This window comes from Pistacia vera, unplaced genomic scaffold, assembly GCF_008641045.1.
Source record: "Pistacia vera cultivar Batoury unplaced genomic scaffold, PisVer_v2 Contig25, whole genome shotgun sequence".
Classification (NCBI taxonomy): domain Eukaryota; kingdom Viridiplantae; phylum Streptophyta; class Magnoliopsida; order Sapindales; family Anacardiaceae; genus Pistacia; species Pistacia vera.
The window spans coordinates 541,229-559,972 of record NW_022196057.1 but is presented as its reverse complement, the minus strand read 5'-3'; the positions used below and the strand labels follow the sequence as shown (position 1 = coordinate 559,972).

The 18,744-nt window shown below is 34.6% G+C and overlaps 3 protein-coding genes across 5 annotated transcripts; 2 read left to right on the top strand and 1 right to left on the bottom strand.

Annotated features, from left to right (window-relative positions):
- The first annotated feature begins 1,078 nt into the window (after positions 1-1,078).
- LOC116132240 lies at positions 1,079-7,522 on the top strand. 2 transcript variants are annotated; one of them, XM_031417890.1, is made up of 13 exons: positions 1,079-1,305; positions 1,489-1,858; positions 2,466-2,643; positions 2,715-2,764; positions 3,024-3,116; positions 3,196-3,284; positions 3,378-3,456; positions 3,794-3,876; positions 4,641-4,719; positions 4,906-5,632; positions 5,964-6,038; positions 6,182-6,803; positions 7,009-7,522. In XM_031417890.1, the coding sequence occupies exons 1-13, from the start codon at positions 1,274-1,276 to the stop codon at positions 7,148-7,150; spliced, it is 2,619 nt and encodes an 872-aa protein (XP_031273750.1). In that variant the 5' UTR covers positions 1,079-1,273; the 3' UTR covers positions 7,151-7,522. The 2 variants fall into 2 exon arrangements, with proteins under 2 accessions (XP_031273750.1, XP_031273749.1); XM_031417889.1 differs by having other exon boundaries at positions 1,081-1,305; positions 5,964-6,044.
- Positions 7,523-7,898: 376 nt separating this feature from the next.
- Positions 7,899-10,096, bottom strand: LOC116132279 (protein TAB2 homolog, chloroplastic). The gene is made up of 5 exons (XM_031417935.1): positions 9,554-10,096; positions 9,339-9,408; positions 9,031-9,202; positions 8,623-8,766; positions 7,899-8,357 (listed from the first exon to the last, which is right to left on the bottom strand). Exons 1-5 carry the CDS (start codon positions 10,045-10,047, stop codon positions 8,098-8,100), a joined length of 1,140 nt encoding a protein of 379 aa, XP_031273795.1. The 5' UTR covers positions 10,048-10,096; the 3' UTR covers positions 7,899-8,097.
- A 2,317-nt stretch (positions 10,097-12,413) lies between these two features.
- On the top strand, positions 12,414-18,704 carry LOC116132243 (tRNA-dihydrouridine(20/20a) synthase-like). 2 transcript variants are annotated; one of them, XM_031417894.1, is made up of 13 exons: positions 12,414-12,459; positions 13,017-13,252; positions 13,333-13,459; positions 13,601-13,728; positions 13,816-13,885; positions 13,982-14,084; positions 14,708-14,825; positions 15,000-15,081; positions 16,641-16,702; positions 16,927-16,999; positions 17,092-17,175; positions 17,834-17,914; positions 18,395-18,559. In XM_031417894.1, exons 2-13 carry the CDS (start codon positions 13,050-13,052, stop codon positions 18,557-18,559), a joined length of 1,296 nt encoding a protein of 431 aa, XP_031273754.1. In that variant the 5' UTR covers positions 12,414-12,459; positions 13,017-13,049. The 2 variants fall into 2 exon arrangements, with proteins under 2 accessions (XP_031273754.1, XP_031273755.1); XM_031417895.1 differs by lacking the exon at positions 12,414-12,459 and having other exon boundaries at positions 13,050-13,252; positions 18,395-18,704.
- The last annotated feature ends 40 nt before the right edge of the window (positions 18,705-18,744 follow it).

Here is an 18,744-nt window from a genome sequence, read left to right as displayed (position 1 = left end):
CGATTACAAGAAATCCTCACAGTAACTAATCCTAGAGATACTCACTTGTAATCCCCAAGAACAAGAGCAAAGAAGCCCTCCTAATTGACTAACAGATTACCCAATGACACAAGTTACAAAGATTTCAAAGATCAATCTAAGACCTTTAATAGAGAGAAAACGTGAATGTAAAGCTATTCAACCAGAGACAAAAACCCAGCCCTTTTTATTATGCATTGTCCCTTTTTATATTGTTGACTTAATAAAGCTTCTTCATCCATTAGATCAGATTTGGGTTAACGATCAGGATTCATCATAGACAAATATCGAAGTGCAGCGTTTCATTTGAGCTCTAAAACTGCATCGTTTTAGTCTGCACTTCAACAAATGCTTATATATAAGAATGTATACATGTTGTAACCTAATTGTATACAAAGCATATGAGGTCACAACTAAGGCGACATTTTGTTGTGACGGGTTACTAAGTTCGGCCGAAACTTTGTAAGCCTGTTGTTACAAAACAACACAATATTTGATAATATCACCAACATTATTGTATAAATCATCGATTAACAAGTATAACGATGTTGACGATATCAACCAACTTGTCGCTAAAAAATTCATCTGTCATCGCTGACCAGTTTTTAACTTTTTATTTAGAAGAATTAAATTTTAATATGGTCAAACAATAGTAAAAACTTTATTTAAAAAATACTTATTTTGGTCTTGAGTTATATGTTATTTCTTACAATAAAAAATAATTCTAAAATTTAACAAAACAAACGCCAAATAGAATTATATTTAATGTTGATTATTTTTAAATAAATAAGTATGAAAAAAGTTACAAAAATCCCAACCTAAACCTAAGTCATGTTTGATTAACAACCGAATTCAACATTACATTTATACAAGATAATTGATTGTTACAAGTGGTATTAAACAAGTTACAGCCACATGTAAGTTTCTCATTGGTCGTTATTTTAGATCCGGATCTCCTTTCAAATTGCCCAAAGCCCAAAAGCCCAAACGGCACCGCTTTATTAAGAAGAAACACAGTGACCAAACCGGATCACACACATTACACAAACAGGAAGACAGAAAAAGAGCAAGGGAGAGAGAGACATGGCCGTGTAGGCGATTACTTAAAAACAAAATTAAATAAATAATATAAAATAAAATTTTAAAAAAGATTTTATTTTATATTATTTTTTTAAAGCGCGAGCGATCTCTAAATTCTAAAAATCTCCCCAAAACTCGAAATTGAAAATCTGACTCAAAATCACTCACTCACACTATGGCCTTTCACGTTGCTTGCCCAATTACATGGTATTATTATTATTTTTATTACAAATTATTGTCTCTCTAAATAAGAATAAAGCTCTCTTCTATTTCTCTCTCGTTCGTTCGTTCCTTCATTTTGTTTCTGCTCTCGCGACCTCTCTGTTCATGTTCAAATAAACGCTTTCTCTGTTGTGTTGTTGTTTGTTTTTTGTGGTGGTTGTTTTGTAGCAAGCGAATTTGCTTTTGCACGCTAGGGTTTCCGCGGAGCGTTCAGAGTGCGAAGGCGCGGAACGACTTCCTACACGAGGTCGTTTTGGTGGAGCAGTTTCTTGACGATCCTTGGGGGAAGATTAGGGTTTCGAAAGAGGGGAGTACTGTTCAGGTCAGCGTTCCTGAACTTCCGCAACCTCCGCCGCCGCCGCAGCAGCCGGTTGTTGTCGATGGACCTTCTGTTGCTGCCGCTGCCGCTGATGCGGCCGAAGAGGCCGCTGCTGCCGTGTCCGCGCAGACTAAACGTGTGGCTTTGCAACGCAAGGCCGCCGCGGCCATGGTTGCTGCCGAGGATTATGCGAGACGGTTCGAGTCCGGTGATATTGCGGTTCGGTTCTTGCATTTTGCTATTGTCTACTTTTTATTGTGATCTTGTTTTTGCTGTTTATGCCAGCTTTGGTTAAATGTTGAAAATTGGTTTGGGTTTTTGAAATTCAGCTTAATCTTTTGGGTTGATTATATTGTTTATTTTTTAATCGAATATTTGTATGTGTGTGTCAGAATTTGATCAGTTAGTGTTATTTGTTAATTTTCAATTTAGTTTACTCAATTTACAATAATGAGTTTAGTGTGTGTGTGTGTGTGTGTGTGTGTGTATATATATATATATATATAGGAGTGCTCTATTTTTTTCTCCTCAATTTGTGTTATATTTTTGAAAGTTTGCTTCGATAGGGTTTTAAAGGTGATTTTATTGATTTCTTACTACTTTAACTTTTTTCAAATTAATGTGGTTGTTATGAGCTTATGCAATGAAATTTTGTGTTATTTAATTAATTAGTTATAGTTGGGTTCATTATCTTCTAAAAATTGTGTGAAAGTGCTTGCTTAAGTGTTTTCTTTATGAAGTATAGTCTTCACTAACTTGCAAACTGCAAAAGGGACCCTTGTTAGTTCATTAGATTGCAAATCACTAATTTCTTCCCCTTGTACAGCTTGCCTCAAAAGAAGTTGCTGGAGAAGAACAGGGCCAGTCAAACGCGAACGTAATGTGCCGGCTTTGCTTCGTGGGTGAAAATGAAGGGAGTGAAAGAGCAAGGAGGATGCTTTCCTGCAAAAGTTGTGGCAAGAAGTACCACAGGAACTGCTTGAAAAATTGGGCGCAAAACAGAGGTATTATATTATGGCCCCAAAGTTGTGATGCTACAAGTTAATACTTTTCTCATATTGGGCCTCATTTGTAGATTTATTTCATTGGAGTTCCTGGAAGTGCCCATCTTGCCGAACTTGTGAGGTACTTCAACATATGTTTAGTAGTTTTACTACCATTCTTATTTCTTTTGGTGTGTGAAAGATCAAATACATTCTTCTTTCTTTCACACTGTACCCTGGTTATGATGATTGCCAATTTATCATAGACCTGGCATCTTTCCAGCCACTTATTTTTTTTGCTAATCCTTCTGCAGAAAAGGTTGCAGAGAATCAAGATATTTCATATTTTATCATCAAATTTTGCATCGCACTTACAATTCAACCTTTTCTTCTTTCTTTAGATTTGTCGACGAACTGGAGATCCCAATAAGTTTATGTTCTGTAGAAGGTGTGACGGTGCTTATCATTGTTACTGTCAGCATCCACCACACAAGGTTTTGTCTGTTTCTCATGTCTCTGCTTCATGCCTAGTTAAAATATCATGATTTATTTATTTGTTTTTGGATGGTGTAGAATGTTAGTTCTGGACCATATTTGTGCCCGAAGCATACAAGGTGCCATAGCTGTGGATCCAATGTCCCAGGAAATGGCCTAAGCGTGCGGTAATGATGAATTTTTTATTACCTGTGTTCTGTATATCTGGTAACTCCCTGTCATTAGCAGGACGGTTTATCATTTCTTTTTTAATCTTACAGGTGGTTTCTGGGATACACTTGTTGTGATGCTTGTGGAAGATTGTTTGTGAAGGGTAATTACTGCCCTGTTTGTTTGAAGGTATAATCTTTCTCGAGGAATGTTGATCTTCTTCTTATGTGATTATCTTTATTTATTTTATCTATTTGTTTGGTTGTTGTGCTGGTTGCACAGCTTTATATGTCATCAATCAAATTCCTTGTGATTGGTGGAAATATCATAGTACTGTCATGGTCTGGCAGTTGTAATGTCTGTAGTAAAAAAATAGAAGAACATGCATTTGCAATCTGTTATTTCATCTTTGCTTCTGTCTTGCTTTTGATATAAATTTATGGGGGTGTGTAACAAATAACATTATGTCTGTTTTCAATATTTTTTATGAATGAGTTTGACTAGATGTTTTGGCCAAACCATGTAGGTTTATAGAGACTCAGAATCAACACCGATGGTTTGCTGTGATGTTTGCCAGCGTTGGGTGCACTGCCAATGTGATGGAATCAGGTTTGTTGCTGCCCTCGTTCATTGATGAATACATTGAGCTTATTTCTACCATGCTGTCTCGTGTTTATGTGAGTTTTTGAGGTAGATTGAGATCATTCTATCATTCCTATTTGTGTTGATCTGATTATAAATTTTGGTGGCAGTTACTTGCGTGCATGATAGTCAAAAACTTTTTCTTAGTACGATTTGATATCTGATAAATACTTTTACAGTACACGTGGGGTTGTTGATGATGATTTCTTTGTCTGTCTTTCAAATTTTCTATTTAGCTATTTAGGGTCTGTTTAGCTAGGATAAGCTATTTATCGAAGTGTTTTTACTGTAATATGCACATCCAAGTTTCCTATATAAAAAATTAAAAAAAAAAAAAAAAAAATTAGAGCTAGGGTAGTCGTAATCCACTCACTGCCTGAGGTTGGCTACAATGTAGGCTAGCTGTGTTTTAAAGCAGTCCTGGGAATTGGCTGTTTTATTTGCATGGCTTTTATTTTAGCAAAGACTAGTTCACCTTAGGGCAATACTGTTTCTTCTGACTTAGGCAGATTTGTCTGATTGGTTTGGGCAAACAGGCACTTAAAAAGCTCTTGAATGAATCTATGTTTATGGTTCATCTGTTGGTTGTGCTGAAGTACAAGTGGCTAATCATTTGCCTTGAATTCTTCCTTGGTGTGACTAATTTTTCTGAAGTGACCATTTTGACTGCTTTAAACTAGTTTATACCTTTCAGATATGAGATGTTTATTCTGTAAAATCCTGTTTTGCAGTGATGAAAGGTATCTGCAATTCCAAGTTGATGGGAATCTACAGTATAAATGTCCCACATGTCGTGGGGATTGCTACCAGGTTTGTTATTGTGGTAGTTGTTTCATTATCTCTTTCAGCAGCAAGGAGTAGCAGTAGGATTCTTTTTTAGAATGTTGAACTTGACACTTATATCTTTGTTTTCTCTCTTTGGTTTAATTTAGTTTTTTTTCTTTTTTCTTTTTTTTTTTTTCCTCCTTAATTTTGTATTTAAATCTATATTGCCAGGTCAGGGACCTTGAGGATGCTGTTCGTGAGCTTTGGAGAAGAAAAGATATGGCTGATAGAGATCTAATTGCTAGCTTGAGGGCTGCTGCAGGGTTGCCTACCGATGATGAAATATTTTCCATCTCACCGTATTCTGATGATGATGAAAATGGTCATACGGTTCTAAAGAATGAGTATGGGCGTTCCTTGAAGCTCTCTCTCAAAGGATTAGTTGATAAGTCACCAAAAAAGGAGAAGGAACATGGAAAGAAATGGTCAAATAAGAAGTATCCCAAGAAAAAGGGATATCCTACATCTTTGGCAAGTAGAACAGAACCACAGCAGAGTTATGAAGAACATCATGATGCTCTATCTCAGGGACACAGCTTGCTTGATGACATGCAATCTCCTAAAAATGAAGGACCAGATATATCTTCTTCTGTCGCTGGGGTTGTAAGTCATACTGAAGGAGTATGCTCTGTTAATCAGCCAGGGGTTTTGAAACACAAATTTGTGGATGAGGTGATGGTGAGTGATGAAGATAAGATATCTAGAGTAAAATCCAAGAGTAATAAACCTCATGATTTGGATAGTGGAGATGACTCTGGTAAACATGGTAGCAAGTCTAAGACTGTAAAGGCAAAGAAATTAGTTATAAATCTAGGTGCACGAAAAATAAATGTTACCAACTCTCCTCGATCTGATGCTTCAAGCTGCCAAAAGGAACAAGATGTAACAACCACAAACGGTATCGTTCTATCTTTTTTCTTCCCAAGTTATTTGTATTCTAAGTAGAGATGAGCAAGTTTTAATGAGTTATCAAGGTAAAGGGAGTATTATTGATTATTAAATATATCACAATTTTCTAGCTAGGTTTCAAGGCTCATTTTTTTTCTTAATTTTTGAGTTTAGACTTTAATTATTTATACTTTTTTATGGTTGAAAGAAACTGCGGCGGATGTAACCTATCAGTTTCAGATCCTTTCTTCGAAAACAATATTTTAGTTCTTATTAGCTGATTAATGGTACTCCTGCTCTCGCACTGGTAAATGGCTTATGTAATTCTTACTCATGAGCAGGCATTGAAGATGCAAGCCTGCAGAGAACCAGTAGCAAGTTTGTGCTGGATAGACGTGATGGCAGTGCTAAATCTGGTGATGGTAAATTTTAGTTCTCAAGATTAATTTGTTTAGTGGGCTTAAGTCCTTTGCATGCAGCTACTGCTTGAGATTTTTTAATGGAGGATATTTACTTTGGAGTTGCTGTTATTAAATTCATTGATTTCTTCAATATGCAGGAGACAGAGTTGATCACACTGGCAACTCAAGAGGTTTGAAGATTTCAGGAAGAGATGGAAATGTGATCAAATTTGGAAAAGTCAGGCAAGAAATTTCTGAACCAAACACCAAAACTGGGAGAGGGAGTGGTGCTGATGGATTTGAAACAGAAAACATGCGATTATCATTAGGAAAAAGAAACAAAGATGGAAGCAGGGCTACAGCTGGGTCTGCTGGTGAGGTTGCCTCAGTAAGAGGTGACAAGCTTTCAGGGAAGCAATTGGAAGGCAGGTCTGATGCGCTTGGGGAAAGCAATGATGATACACCAATTTTGCATTCATTACCAAAGGATTTTAAGCCTTCACTGAAGCTTAAATTCAGGAAACCTAGTCTTGAAAATCAGAATATTCAGGCTTCTCAACTTGAGGAAGAAAAGAGTTCAATTAAGGGCCAACGGTCAAAAAGAAGGAGACCATCACCCTTCACAGACAAATCCTCATTTAATGAAGATGAAGATGCTTCACAATCGAATCAAGACAGTTTAATGGATGAGATAATGGATGCGAACTGGATTTTAAAAAAATTGGGTAAAGATGCAATTGGAAAGAGAGTTGAAGTGCAGCAGCCATCTGACAATTCATGGTGAGTATTTTTCTTGGAAAAAAATTTGGAACACAATATACAAGAAAGAGAAATAAAAGGTCGTATATAGCTTTTTCTATCATGTTGATTTCATGGTTTAAATGTGTCCATTTAATTTGCCTATTTAAATCTGTTGATGAAATGCTAATGATTATAGTTTTTGTGCATGGCCGGTCTACTAACTCTTACTGTTTTCTTAATCCAGGCATAAAGGAGTGGTTACTGACACCATTGAAGGTACTTCCTCATTATCCATCACATTAGATGATGGTAGAGTGAAGACCTTGGAACTTGGGAAGCAAGGGGTTCGGTTTGTTCCTCAAAAGCAGAAGAGGTCAAAAACTTGAAGGATTTATTTTGTGCTCTGTAATTGATCATCTCATCTGGAGACTTTCTTCCTTCTTACAGATGAAGAGACAAATCTCCATCCTCCCAGGCTCCTAGAAATTCAAATTATACTTTTCTGGTTGCTTGTGGTGCTGGCCAATTATGCAGTCCAGAGATGCTCTCACATTGGGGCTGCTGATTTTTTTCTAACGAAGAACTTTATTCTGTTCCGTCGGGATTGATTCCAGATGAAGGAACACCGTCTCCTCTTTTTTTCTTTTGTTGCTATTTTTTTCTAATGTATTTGAACGCATACTTGATTTGAAATGTAGCTGTTATTGACTCCATATTTAGGTATCAATCTAGTGAAAAAAGGGTGCTTTTGATGGGTACTCTGTGCATAGCACATTTTATGTGAAAATTAAAGTGTTTGAATTCCAACGTTCTATATACATATATGTATATTTATATCTCTCTCCCCATGCACACATTTATCCACCAAAAAGATTTTCACGAGATAGGGAATTTCTATTTGTTCATCCGATCATTGCTGAACTTGCAAATTGAAATCAGTCAATGTATGAGGATGTTCAATTTATTTGTTATGGTATTCGGAGCCTGGAATATTCCCTTGGGTATTTTCAGGATTCCAAGCTTCATTTCTCAGTTGATTGTTAATGTCAGTATGATTGTGCTTCTTGATTTTGGCCTTTCATTTTTATATATGTTAGAATGGTGGAAGGAAAATGCTCATTGTTGGGCATCAGCCAAATCATATCTAACACTCGCTGGGGAGAGTTTCATTTTGCCTCTGCTTTACCCGCCCTGCCTTTAACAATAGACAGAGCTACTATTAAGCTTGACTGAAGGAAGTAACCTTGGAATAGTAGAAATGAAAGACAAAAATACATCTGACGAGGGAGAAATCATTTGAAGTAATTGGTGATAACATGTACTCTTGATGGAATTATACAGGTGGAGGTGGCAAGTCTAGTAAAAGCCAAAATCCAACACAGTCTTCTGAGTCTAAGTCCTCTTGAATGGCAAGGAAATGCAAACCTCCACAGGCTTTCTTTGCTGCTTCCCAAGCTTCAGCCTCAGTTGTCGTAACAGGGGTTTTCTTATAACTAGCATAAATATAACAAGTCGAAATTCCAACAGAGAGAATCAAGGAGCCTCGTGCAGTGTCAGCTTCGATTGAACAGACTTCCAGACCATTCATCCAAGCTGCAATAGCACATTTAAAGGTTTCATTTCATCCTTTATAATATATTTTCATGAAATGCAGAAACTAAATTTCAAAAGTAGTCTACAATATTAGGATAAAAGGTTGTGATTAGTGAAAGCTGATTAAAATTTTCAGCATTAGAGTAACAGCTCATTGCTACTAAAGCAGGAACCCCAGCTATGTTCTATTGTATTTAGTAGAGCTTGACAAAAGAAACACTTAGCTGATGTATAGATCATAGATGAAAGGGAGAAGTAAATAAACCTGCTAATGGCTTTGCACGTGAAGTTGCAACAGCAAGTCCTGGAATCAAAGTTTTCTCATCAACTTCAATCCCCAGTAAATCCAAATCTAGACTTGCGCCAAACACGAATTTTGTTTCTAAGGATGAGACCTCCTCCCGGACAGCTGCAAACAGAAAGTAAAGTTAGTAAAGGCTAGGAAATTTTATAGAGAAGTAAGTTATAACCCCTCTTAGATTCAGTCGGATACCCGAAAATTTAACTTGTTAAATGTTGTTATTGCGCACTATTCCCCCATTTAAAGTTTTAACTTCAAACACAAAAATGTTTGTGCAGGTTTATTAATGAAAAATGAGTACAAAAGTGAGATGCCATTTGGTTTGAAGAACATGAATCTTATTCTTGTATCAGTGAATATCAGTTTTAGTACCTGAAAAAGGCAACTGAACAAATGCCCATTTCTCTCCAACTAAGTTCTCAGGAAGTTCCATTGGGAAAGGATTGTCCAATGCCAAAAGTGGCTTAGACCCTTTCTGAAAACCAGGATGTTTTGTATATACTGTCTCATAGCGTTCATCCAACCATAAAAGTAGTGATATACACTGAAAAAAAAGAAGACAAAACAACACATAACAAAGAACTTGAAGATTTCATTGAAAAATTTCAACATTAAATTCATTTTAATCGAAACTCTCATCTGATGCCATGCTTCTCCAAAAATATTAACCATTCACTCACCCTTTTACTTGCAATTGGTTTAATACTAAGCTCTTTACATGCTTTTGTTATTATAGTTTGCATCTGTGACCTGTAAACCACCCAAAAAAAAAAAAAAATAAAAAAAAAAAATCATCAATGATAAAAAGAAAAATTCTACATATAAACACAAAACAAACGCAAAATTTAAGCACATTTTGATATTGGTATATACTAAAAATTACCATAAATTTCACCTGAAGAAGCGGATTTTCTCAGGTATAGGAACTCCAAGCTCCTCACTTATGGTCTCAATAGCCTCCTTTAAAGTGATACTATTAATCAAATTATTAGGAAAGTACTTTGTATATTGAAGTGAAAGTGAATCATCACACACAACAAGCTCCCATAATTTTTTTCCTCTGATATCGAGAATTGGCCTGGAACAAAAGTCCAGCTCCCATTCTGTGATGCTCTCAGGATCAGTTTCTGGATCAAGATAGCACAGTTCCTGAGTTGGGTCGTCTTCAAAATCGTCACTTTCAACTTCAGCTTCTTTTGGCACTGAAACTGAGCTCTCTGACACTGATGAGTTTGGTCGAAAATGGTGAAGTTTTGGCGGGGCTTTCGCCGAGAAATTGAAAAGGACTTTCGTTGGTTTTGTGAAGGAAGTGATCTTAGAGATGGGTTTGTGAGAGTTGAGAGTTGTGCTCTTCGTTCTTGCGGGATTGTTGAGACTTAAAGTAGCCATTGGAGCTCTGTGAAAGTGATGATAATGAAGATGGTAGTTTGTTTAGTTATTTATCCACCACAGAAATGATCCCATCGGTTGGAATGATCGGCCGAGCTTCAATAGAATCCCCGAGGCCCAAGCCCATGATATTTACACTACGAGAAATAATAAAAATTTATTTTTTGTCTTGACAAATCAAACTTTAAATTTAAATAAGTAGAAATAACATTATAATTTCTAAATACACTCATACTTTATTTTAATTTTTAAAATCGAATCTTACATAAACCCTAGTCTTAAATTTTAATAATCTAATTCTACATTTTTATAATCATTGAAACTTTTGTTTATCTTAAATATTTATTTGTTTGATGAAAATAAAATATTAAAATTATAAAAAACATAACGAGATGAATCTGAATCCAAATAAGAGAAAATAAGTTGAAATTACCTCTCCCTTTATGGCTAAATCAAGATGGCAAACCTTTAACCACCACTGGGTAGCCTAGTGGTTAACTAGGACTCTTGAGTGTATTATTCAAGAGGTTCTGAGTTCAATCATGGGTTACTAATAGGGGTGGCCATGAGGAGATTTTCTCGACTGCCAACTTCAAGTCCCGAGGGATTAGTTGATGTGTATACAAGCTGGTCTGAACACCCCCGGTCTCAAAAAAAAAAAAAAAAAAAATTGGATGGCAAGCCCTTTAGCCCCTCTAGTTAGCTATACCCAAAGACAAATTACTGGGTTTACCCAAAAATTATTCTTATAGTCATAGTGGTAGATCTAGGATTTTTGCCGAGGGAGGGTCTCTTTTGTTCCACAATTGTTTGTCAAACAACTAATAAAAACTCTAAAAAACCACCAAACCTTAAGTGAAGAAAATAATACTATATCAAGAACCTCAGAGAAAAGAATGTAATAATACAATAATTTCCTACTTGAATAAATCTATGAGAAGCGTAATTTTGAGTAAATGTGTTGAGTAAACCTTCTTTTAATTTTTTGCTTCCAAAGATTACAATATAAATTTTCATGACTTTTATCAGACCTAACCTAAGCTAAAATCAACCAAAACTTAAATCAAATCAACATTGTGTTGACTTTTAATACGAATTAATTAAAAAAAAGGAGAATTTCCTTGGTATAGACATAGATAGTAACTCAAATTTCTTTAATAATTTTGAGCAGCTAAATAGTGATATTTGGAATGTAAGAAAATGGTTGGTGACGGGTGAAAAATAATGTCATTTAAAATATAGTTAAAGTTTTAATTTGAGAAAGCAGATTTATTCTTAAAACACAAAATAAACTCACAAGGTCCATGTATTTTTCTCTCAAATTAGAATAAAAAAACCTCAAAAAGAAAAAAAAAATGATTCAATCCTTAAATAAACTAAATTGAAATGAACAATACACATACCTAAAATCTATAAAACAGAAAGCGGAGCTAATTATGACACCTTAAGTAGTGAAAATTTAACAATTTCAGTCTTCAAAAATTTTAAAAGAGAATAACATGAGAAAGAGAAAGAGAGAGTCCGTATTTTTGGGGACAAAATCATAAAAAGCAGGTGGAGCCGTAAAAAAAGTTTCAAATTTTTATATGATGTGGGCTTGAATAATTATATATAATAGTAGTTTTTTTGTAGGCGTAGATATATGTATATAGTTTTCATTTTTTAAATATGAGGGTGACCTTGGAATATAATATAATGGTATTTTTTTTGTGGGCTTATATTTTAGTATTTTTTTTTTTTTTTAAAAAAATCTGAGGGTACCCTCAAAGTGGCTGGATCGCCCTGCTTTGGAGGGGTACTTATAACAACAGGTTCATGTCAAGAGTCCATATTATTTTTTAAGATTTTAACATAATTTTTGAGTCATTGGATTAATCATTTAATTATCCATAAGTTAGGTTCATTTTTAAGTGTATTAAATCTCAACCATTTAAAATATCAATCCTTTTTTGTATACTGCATATAAAAAAAATATTTTTCAACCAATAAAAAAAATCCTATCTAATTCTCATTATTTATTATTCATTATTTGAAGATAAATCAAAATTAACAAGAGTTTAATTAAAAAAATAACCACCTTTGGTGTCGGATGAGCTATAGAGACTATGAGGTAATAAGGTTTTCAGTTCGATTTTCCAAAATTGCTTATAAAGTGGTTAATAGAGGATTTATCCATCGTTAATTCAGGATTTCAGAGAATTAATAGAGTTAGGTACATTTACGCAATTTTACTATATAATATTACAAAACTAGTCGGCCCAAAGCCAGCCCAATTTTGTTTTATGTCGGCCCAAAGTTTAGCCCAAAGTATCAATTAAAATTTATTGCGCGAATAAAGCTGCTTTATCATCCTCAACTAGGTCTGAGAACTGAATTTCCTGCTTCAGTTCCTGCCGCGTGATTCTTCTGCCAGTAGCCCTAATATTTCTCTTGTTGATATTCATTTACGTATACGAAAAATTCATTTATGTATGCGTCTGAGGCATTATGTTTGTGTTTTAAATATTGATTAATATAGTTTTGCACGAGTTAAAATTTATACAAAATCTCATTCGTGTACATTTCTGCTGATTTTTTTTTTTTATAATTATTATTTTGAATTTACTTATTATTTTATATAAATTTATTTAGGTTTATAGGTTTACGAAGGCCTGTATGATTTGGGATTTAAGTGGTTTTTCTTTTCAATTAATTTTATGATTTTTTTTATGCTTATCAAAGTTATGGAATTTTTACTGTGTGCTGAAGTTTCAAGCTTATATGTTAGTGTGAACTTGATATGGTTAAGTGATGAAATTTTAGGTCTCTTTTTCGTGCTTTCAGACTCCTTAACCTTATAGGTAGAGATGTAGTGAATTGTAAATGAGTGGCAATGAGTGCTGACATTGTCGAAATGGACCGTGCATAGTAGTAGATCAATCTTTTTTGTCTACTTACTTATGTGTGATGTAGTTTTATTGAATGAATAGGTACCTAGACGAGAAGGCTATGTGATTTGAGAGATGGTGAAGTTTGCAGGATATTCTTTGATTACTTCATTTACCCCATTTGATTCTGTTATTCTAAAACAAAATCGCAGATTATCAGTAAATTTATGTTACAAGAATCAAAATAATTCAAGGCGCCTGTCTTCTTGTACTAATAAAGATATACTACATGCAAAAGCCGAGATGGTTGCCAGGCGCTATCTTCCTCCTTGGTTTAGGTAGGTATCTATATCCTATCTGTTTGGTAAGTATTTTGATCCTATGGACCTGAATTGTGTTTTGATTCGTTGATTTCCAGTGTTGCTCCGATGATGGAGTGGACAGATCATCATTATCGGACTCTTGCCCGTCTCCTTTCAAAGCATGCATGGCTCTACACAGAGATGCTTGCAGCTGAAACAATTGTCTATCAAAAGGGGAATTTGGTAAGTTCATGAAAGATCTTTAATACTTGTCTTCCTCATCAGCAAATGGTTTTGTTCCTTAGTTTAATGAGCTATTTTGCGCCTTTTATTGTTGGTAGTGTTGATTTCTAATTATTTATATTTTTTGTTTCTGCAGCTCAGGACAGATTTTTGGCATTTTCTCCAGAACAACATCCTATTGTCCTTCAAATTGGTGGGAGTAATTTGGAGAACATAGCAAAAGCGACTGAACTTTCTAATGCATATGGCTATGATGAGATCAATTTCAAGTTTGTACTATTTGTTTTATCTTTTCCTTTTGGCTTCCTTTTTGTTTTTCTAACTGAACTGAGGCTTTGTCTTTTCCTGCTTGCCAGTTGTGGGTGTCCTAGTCCAAGAGTAGCTGGGCATGGATGTTTTGGTGTTCGTCTTATGCTTGATCCAAAGGTTTGGTAACTGACTAAATTATCATGTTCAAGCAAATATATAATGTTTTCTTTGTGAAATTCCTCTTATATGATCATTTGGTGTTTATAAGGAAAGTTTGTTGGTGAGGCTATGTCAGTAATTGCTGCCAATACAAATGTCCCTGTTAGTGTTAAATGTCGAATTGGTGTTGATGATCATGATTCATATAATGAGCTATGTAAGTCCTTTCATCAACTTCTTGTCCCTACTAGTATTTCATTTAAGAACCCTACATCATTTTAGAGTAAGAAACTCATACATGGAACAACTTGATTCTGAGAAACCCCAAGGACAAGTATTCGCAGTTCTTAACCCTGCATGGCTTTTTCATTGGATATTTTCCAATGGCTTACTGCTAAACTCAAAAAGTTCCTGGATTAAGGTTCTGATTGCAAAGAGGATAGCTCACTATTGTACAATAATCACTTTCCTATGTTTTTGCTGTGTCTTTTTTTTTTAATTATGTTTTTTAAATGTTTACTGATTTCCTTTTATAACATGATCCACTATTTATGATGACAATGAGGTCAGTTGAGATTCTAAATAATGCTATTTCTTTGATTTTTTTGGTAACCTTGGAATTACTAGATGTGTTACATGACACATTATCAATGCTTAACTTCATTTTTTTAACTAAAACCTTCTTAAAAGTAGCTAATTTGTAATCTCAATCTGACTTGCTTATTGGTCTTGGGAAGGAATATGCCTATTGTTTTATCAAGTACCGTGTTCTTTTTTCTGTGGTAGATCTTATGCTAAGGTGGCAATATTATACCTAGTCTCTCTTGTCCCACTTTTCAGGTGATTTTATCTATAAGGTTTCTTCTTTATCCCCGACAAGACATTTCATTATACATTCACGGAAGGCACTGCTCAATGGTATTAGCCCAGCTGAAAATCGAACAATTCCCCCCCTGAAGTACGTGCTTAACTATCTTACTATTTATTAAGTTTTAGTTGAATTTATTGGAGAAGGTTTCTGAGGAAAATTCCTTCTCTTCATTTTGCTAGCTTAAAATAATTTAAGTTCCTGGTAGATCATTGTTGATATGTTGTTATTTGTGTAATATTAACAATATTTTACTTGGTGTAGATACGAGTACTATTATGCGCTCTTGCGTGACTTTCCAGACTTGACATTTACACTAAATGGAGGCATTAATACAGTTGATGAGGTGAACCTTTTGTCAAACTCACTTTTCTTTTGACCTATGAATCCTAAAATCATGTGCAAGAGAATGTTAGTCTTGACTCCAATAATCTCAAATGTTATAGAATTGATAAATTTGATATGTTTTGCCATTTTCTATGATTTAGGACTTTGTTATGAGTAAGTGTAATGCTCGCACTTTCACTTTTAATGATGGTAATGGAGTGAACTTGCATTGCATTTTCATGTAAGGAGTGAAAGATGTCTTCTTTTGGAACTTTTTTAATTATGAAGGTTATCATTGTAGTAAATAAAGAATAAATTTTGAAGGATTATAAAAGAATAAGACTTACGAAGAATAATGTTAACTAAAAAATGTTGTGTAGAAATAATCTTGATTGTCATACATGTGACATAAGAGAGTGTGGTTGTTTTTTATATGTTTTAATCTAAATAGGTTGTTTGTAATAAAAAATGTTCTTACCTCCCGCTTTAGACTATATTAGAGTCTCCTAATTCTAATCTAATTCTAATGAGACATTAAATAATGAAGGGTTTTGGGAGTAAGATGATATTGGTCGACATAGTTCAAATTAAATATTGACTTGCGTATGGTTGTGACAGGAATCAAAGAGATGATTTTTTTAATGCATTAAATTCAAGTTTTAGTTGCACGAAAATCAAGTGTATAATATTAATAAGAGTGATTTTTAGCTTCTTAAGAGCTTTAAGTGAAGTGATAGAGGGAGGAAAGAAGGAAAAGAAAGAGAAAAAAGGTGTTGAAAATATTTCTTATTAAAACATCTAAAATTTCCTCACCTTTTCTCTTTAATCTTCTTCACTTCTCTCTCTTTTCTTCCTGCTCTCAGCCCTTCACTTAAACCTTTTAAGATGTTGAAAATCACTCTTATAATAATGCTTGTTTTGGGTGCTACCAAAACTTGCATTTAATGCGTTAAAAATCATTTCTTTGTCTCTTGTCATATGCCAATATGTGTTAATGTGCATAATGTTGGCAAATTTTATCTCTCTTCCAAAACACTTCAATATTATTACATAATGGTCTTAATCTTCTGAGATTATTCAAGTATTCACCTCTATTTCTTCATCTTTTTATTACAAAACATTCTATTTAGATTTAGAAATTTAAAATAGAATCCAACCCTCTTGTGTCACATGGGTGATAACATCTTCCTATGATGACATCATGCATTTCAATAGTATCACAATTATTTTCTATAAAGCCGCTTTGACTTATTCTATTCTTTACTACTGTTATTGTTTTATAATCCTCCCAAAATTTATCCTTTTTGTTTTTTTATAAACATAACCTTTATAGTAGTTTTAAACATTCCACAAGGAGGTTCTTTTCACACTTTACATAGTATAAAACAAATTCACTTCATTCCTCATCTATGAAAGGGTGGGCATTTCAGTAAGTTCTTGGGATTCTTTGATTGTTGATTGTTATTCCTTTTTGGTATGGTATGATTTTGTTTTTTTTTTTTTTGTTTTCTCTTAATTTACGGAATTCTCCTCATGATTCCTTGTTCACCTACTAATTATGAAGATTTCAAGTCACAGGTAAATGCTGCACGAAGTGAAGGTGCACATTGTGTTATGGTTGGACGTGCTGCATTTAATAAGTATGTCAACAGAAACTCTAAATTCTGGTCTTTTTCATTATTTTTTTTCCTATTTACGTGTCAAATTACGGAGGAGGAGAACATGGTTTTCCAGCTGAAGAACATGGATTTCTATTGTCTCTTTAATGCTTTTGTCCTGGGAGGTTATGTTTTTACATTTTATGAAGACCTTCGTCTTCATGTTAGTTTATCCTTCTGCTGAAAACCATTTTAAATTTTAACAGCCCTTGGCACACTTTGGGACATGTTGATACTGCAATTTATGGTGCACCAAGCAGTGGTCTGACACGACGTCAGGTTCAATACTAGATTTCGCTTTTTAATGGATGCATCTGCTTAATCTCTGTCAACTATTGACTTCATCTTGTGGTTTTGCTTTCACTTTTTAGGTCCTTGAACAGTATCAAGTCTATGGGGATTCTATCCTTGGAACATATGGTAATAATAGACCCAATGTCCGGGATGTGATGAAGGTGAGGATATAATTAGCAGCTTCACTGGATTTCCATGTTTTTGTTTTGTCACATATACAAAAAAATTATTCATAACAGTTTGCTGCTCCCTAATATTATATCTGGCCTTACATCTCGTGAGAGAGAGACGACTTACAATATGCGTAGTATGTTCACTACTGTTGGTTTAAATTGGCAGGATGCATTATATGCCTCTTCCGTATCAAACCCTAACCTGATCCATTCCTCTCACGATGTGGCAATAAGGCTTCCTTGTCTCCATGCCTAATGAGAATTTGGATTCAAAGTTGGTTTAACTGAGTCTAAATACTAAAAAGGGCATTTGATCTCAGCATGCCATGCATTATAAACTTTTTACCTGTTGTAGGGGTTAGTTCTCCGTAGATTTTGGCTTAGTAGTCAACACATGGAATACCAAGCCCATAGATGTGAAGCCACTTATCTGGGCTCTTTATAACTGCTTGTAAATTGGCCCAGTTTGACAACCTTGTCAATTGGTGTCTGTTACCTTATGAGTTATGAGGTCCAGTTTTGAGAACAGTCCTTACCAATATTATCTTTCTTTCTTCTTCATCTTTTTCCGTCTCAATTTTAAAGTGTTTATTCAAAATTTTCTTTTTGCTCACTTGATAACAAACTTTTACATGATATGCTGCAGCCGTTACTCAACCTTTTTCGGTCGGAGCCTGGAAATGGTCTGTGGAAGCGAAAAGCTGATGCGGCTTTTCTGAAGTGCACTGTATGTCACTTAGCTTAGTTAGCTCAATGTTAAGAAAAATAGGTTCTCATTGTCTCTGGAAATATTTACCAAAATGAAGGATCTAGATGGTTTTGACCACCAAGCAAGTTACTTACTAAAATAAATGATCTATTTGATTTTGGCCTCTCCATCTCAGTTAGTCCAATTTTATGCAGAATTTATGTAATTCAAGACATTATACCTTGCTCATTAACCTTATCGGGTTTATATTTGATCTTTCACTCTAAATCAAAAATATTGCAATATCCCCATGTAGTCTGTATGCTACGTTTTTTTTTTTTTTTTTTGAGAATTAAATGGTAAAAGCTAATGGCTGTTGGCAGCCTTGATGATATCTTGGTGGCTTAAATTTCTGAAGTCCTTTATCTGTGCTTTTTTCCATTTTAAGCTTCCCTGGACATTTACATTTGTTACTTGATTCAATTGTGACCTTTTTCATTTGGTTTTTCAATGTTGCAGACAGTCCAATCCTTCCTTGCAGACACCATCGTAGCAATTCCGGACTCTGTCTTAGATTCGCCTATTGCAGATGCACCAGCTGGTCGTAAAGATCTTTTCACAGACATTCACAATCTGCTACCTGCTCCATATGCAGCAAGAGAAGAGGAGGTACTATATGCTTAGTTTCTATAGGATTCCATACAAGGCAGGAAAACAAGTGGTATTAATGTATTCATTCCAATTTTTGGATATGGGCCTGATTGGTCAGTTGTAGCAATATTTAACAATTACATTAGTGAATAGTGCCCTATTCTTTCGTCACCCTTATATCGGTGATAGANTTTTCTCTTAATTTACGGAATTCTCCT

Coding starts and splice junctions, on each gene's coding strand:
- LOC116132279 (XM_031417935.1), bottom strand. CDS start 10,047: ATGGCTACTTTAAGTCTCAACAATCCCGCAAGAACGAAGAGCACAACT. Junction 9,203..9,338: donor AACCAATTGCAAGTAAAAGG/GTGAGTGAATGG, acceptor CTTTTTTTTCAG/TGTATATCACTACTTTTATG. Junction 8,358..8,622: donor ACGTGCAAAGCCATTAGCAG/GTTTATTTACTT, acceptor GTGCTATTGCAG/CTTGGATGAATGGTCTGGAA.
- LOC116132243 (XM_031417895.1), top strand. CDS start 13,050: ATGGTGAAGTTTGCAGGATATTCTTTGATTACTTCATTTACCCCATTT. Junction 13,729..13,815: donor TATGATGAGATCAATTTCAA/GTTTGTACTATT, acceptor CCTGCTTGCCAG/TTGTGGGTGTCCTAGTCCAA. Junction 17,000..17,091: donor GTGGTCTGACACGACGTCAG/GTTCAATACTAG, acceptor TTCACTTTTTAG/GTCCTTGAACAGTATCAAGT.
- LOC116132240 (XM_031417889.1), top strand. CDS start 1,274: ATGGCCTTTCACGTTGCTTGCCCAATTACATG. Junction 2,644..2,714: donor AAATTGGGCGCAAAACAGAG/GTATTATATTAT, acceptor CCTCATTTGTAG/ATTTATTTCATTGGAGTTCC. Junction 2,765..3,023: donor CATCTTGCCGAACTTGTGAG/GTACTTCAACAT, acceptor TTCTTTCTTTAG/ATTTGTCGACGAACTGGAGA.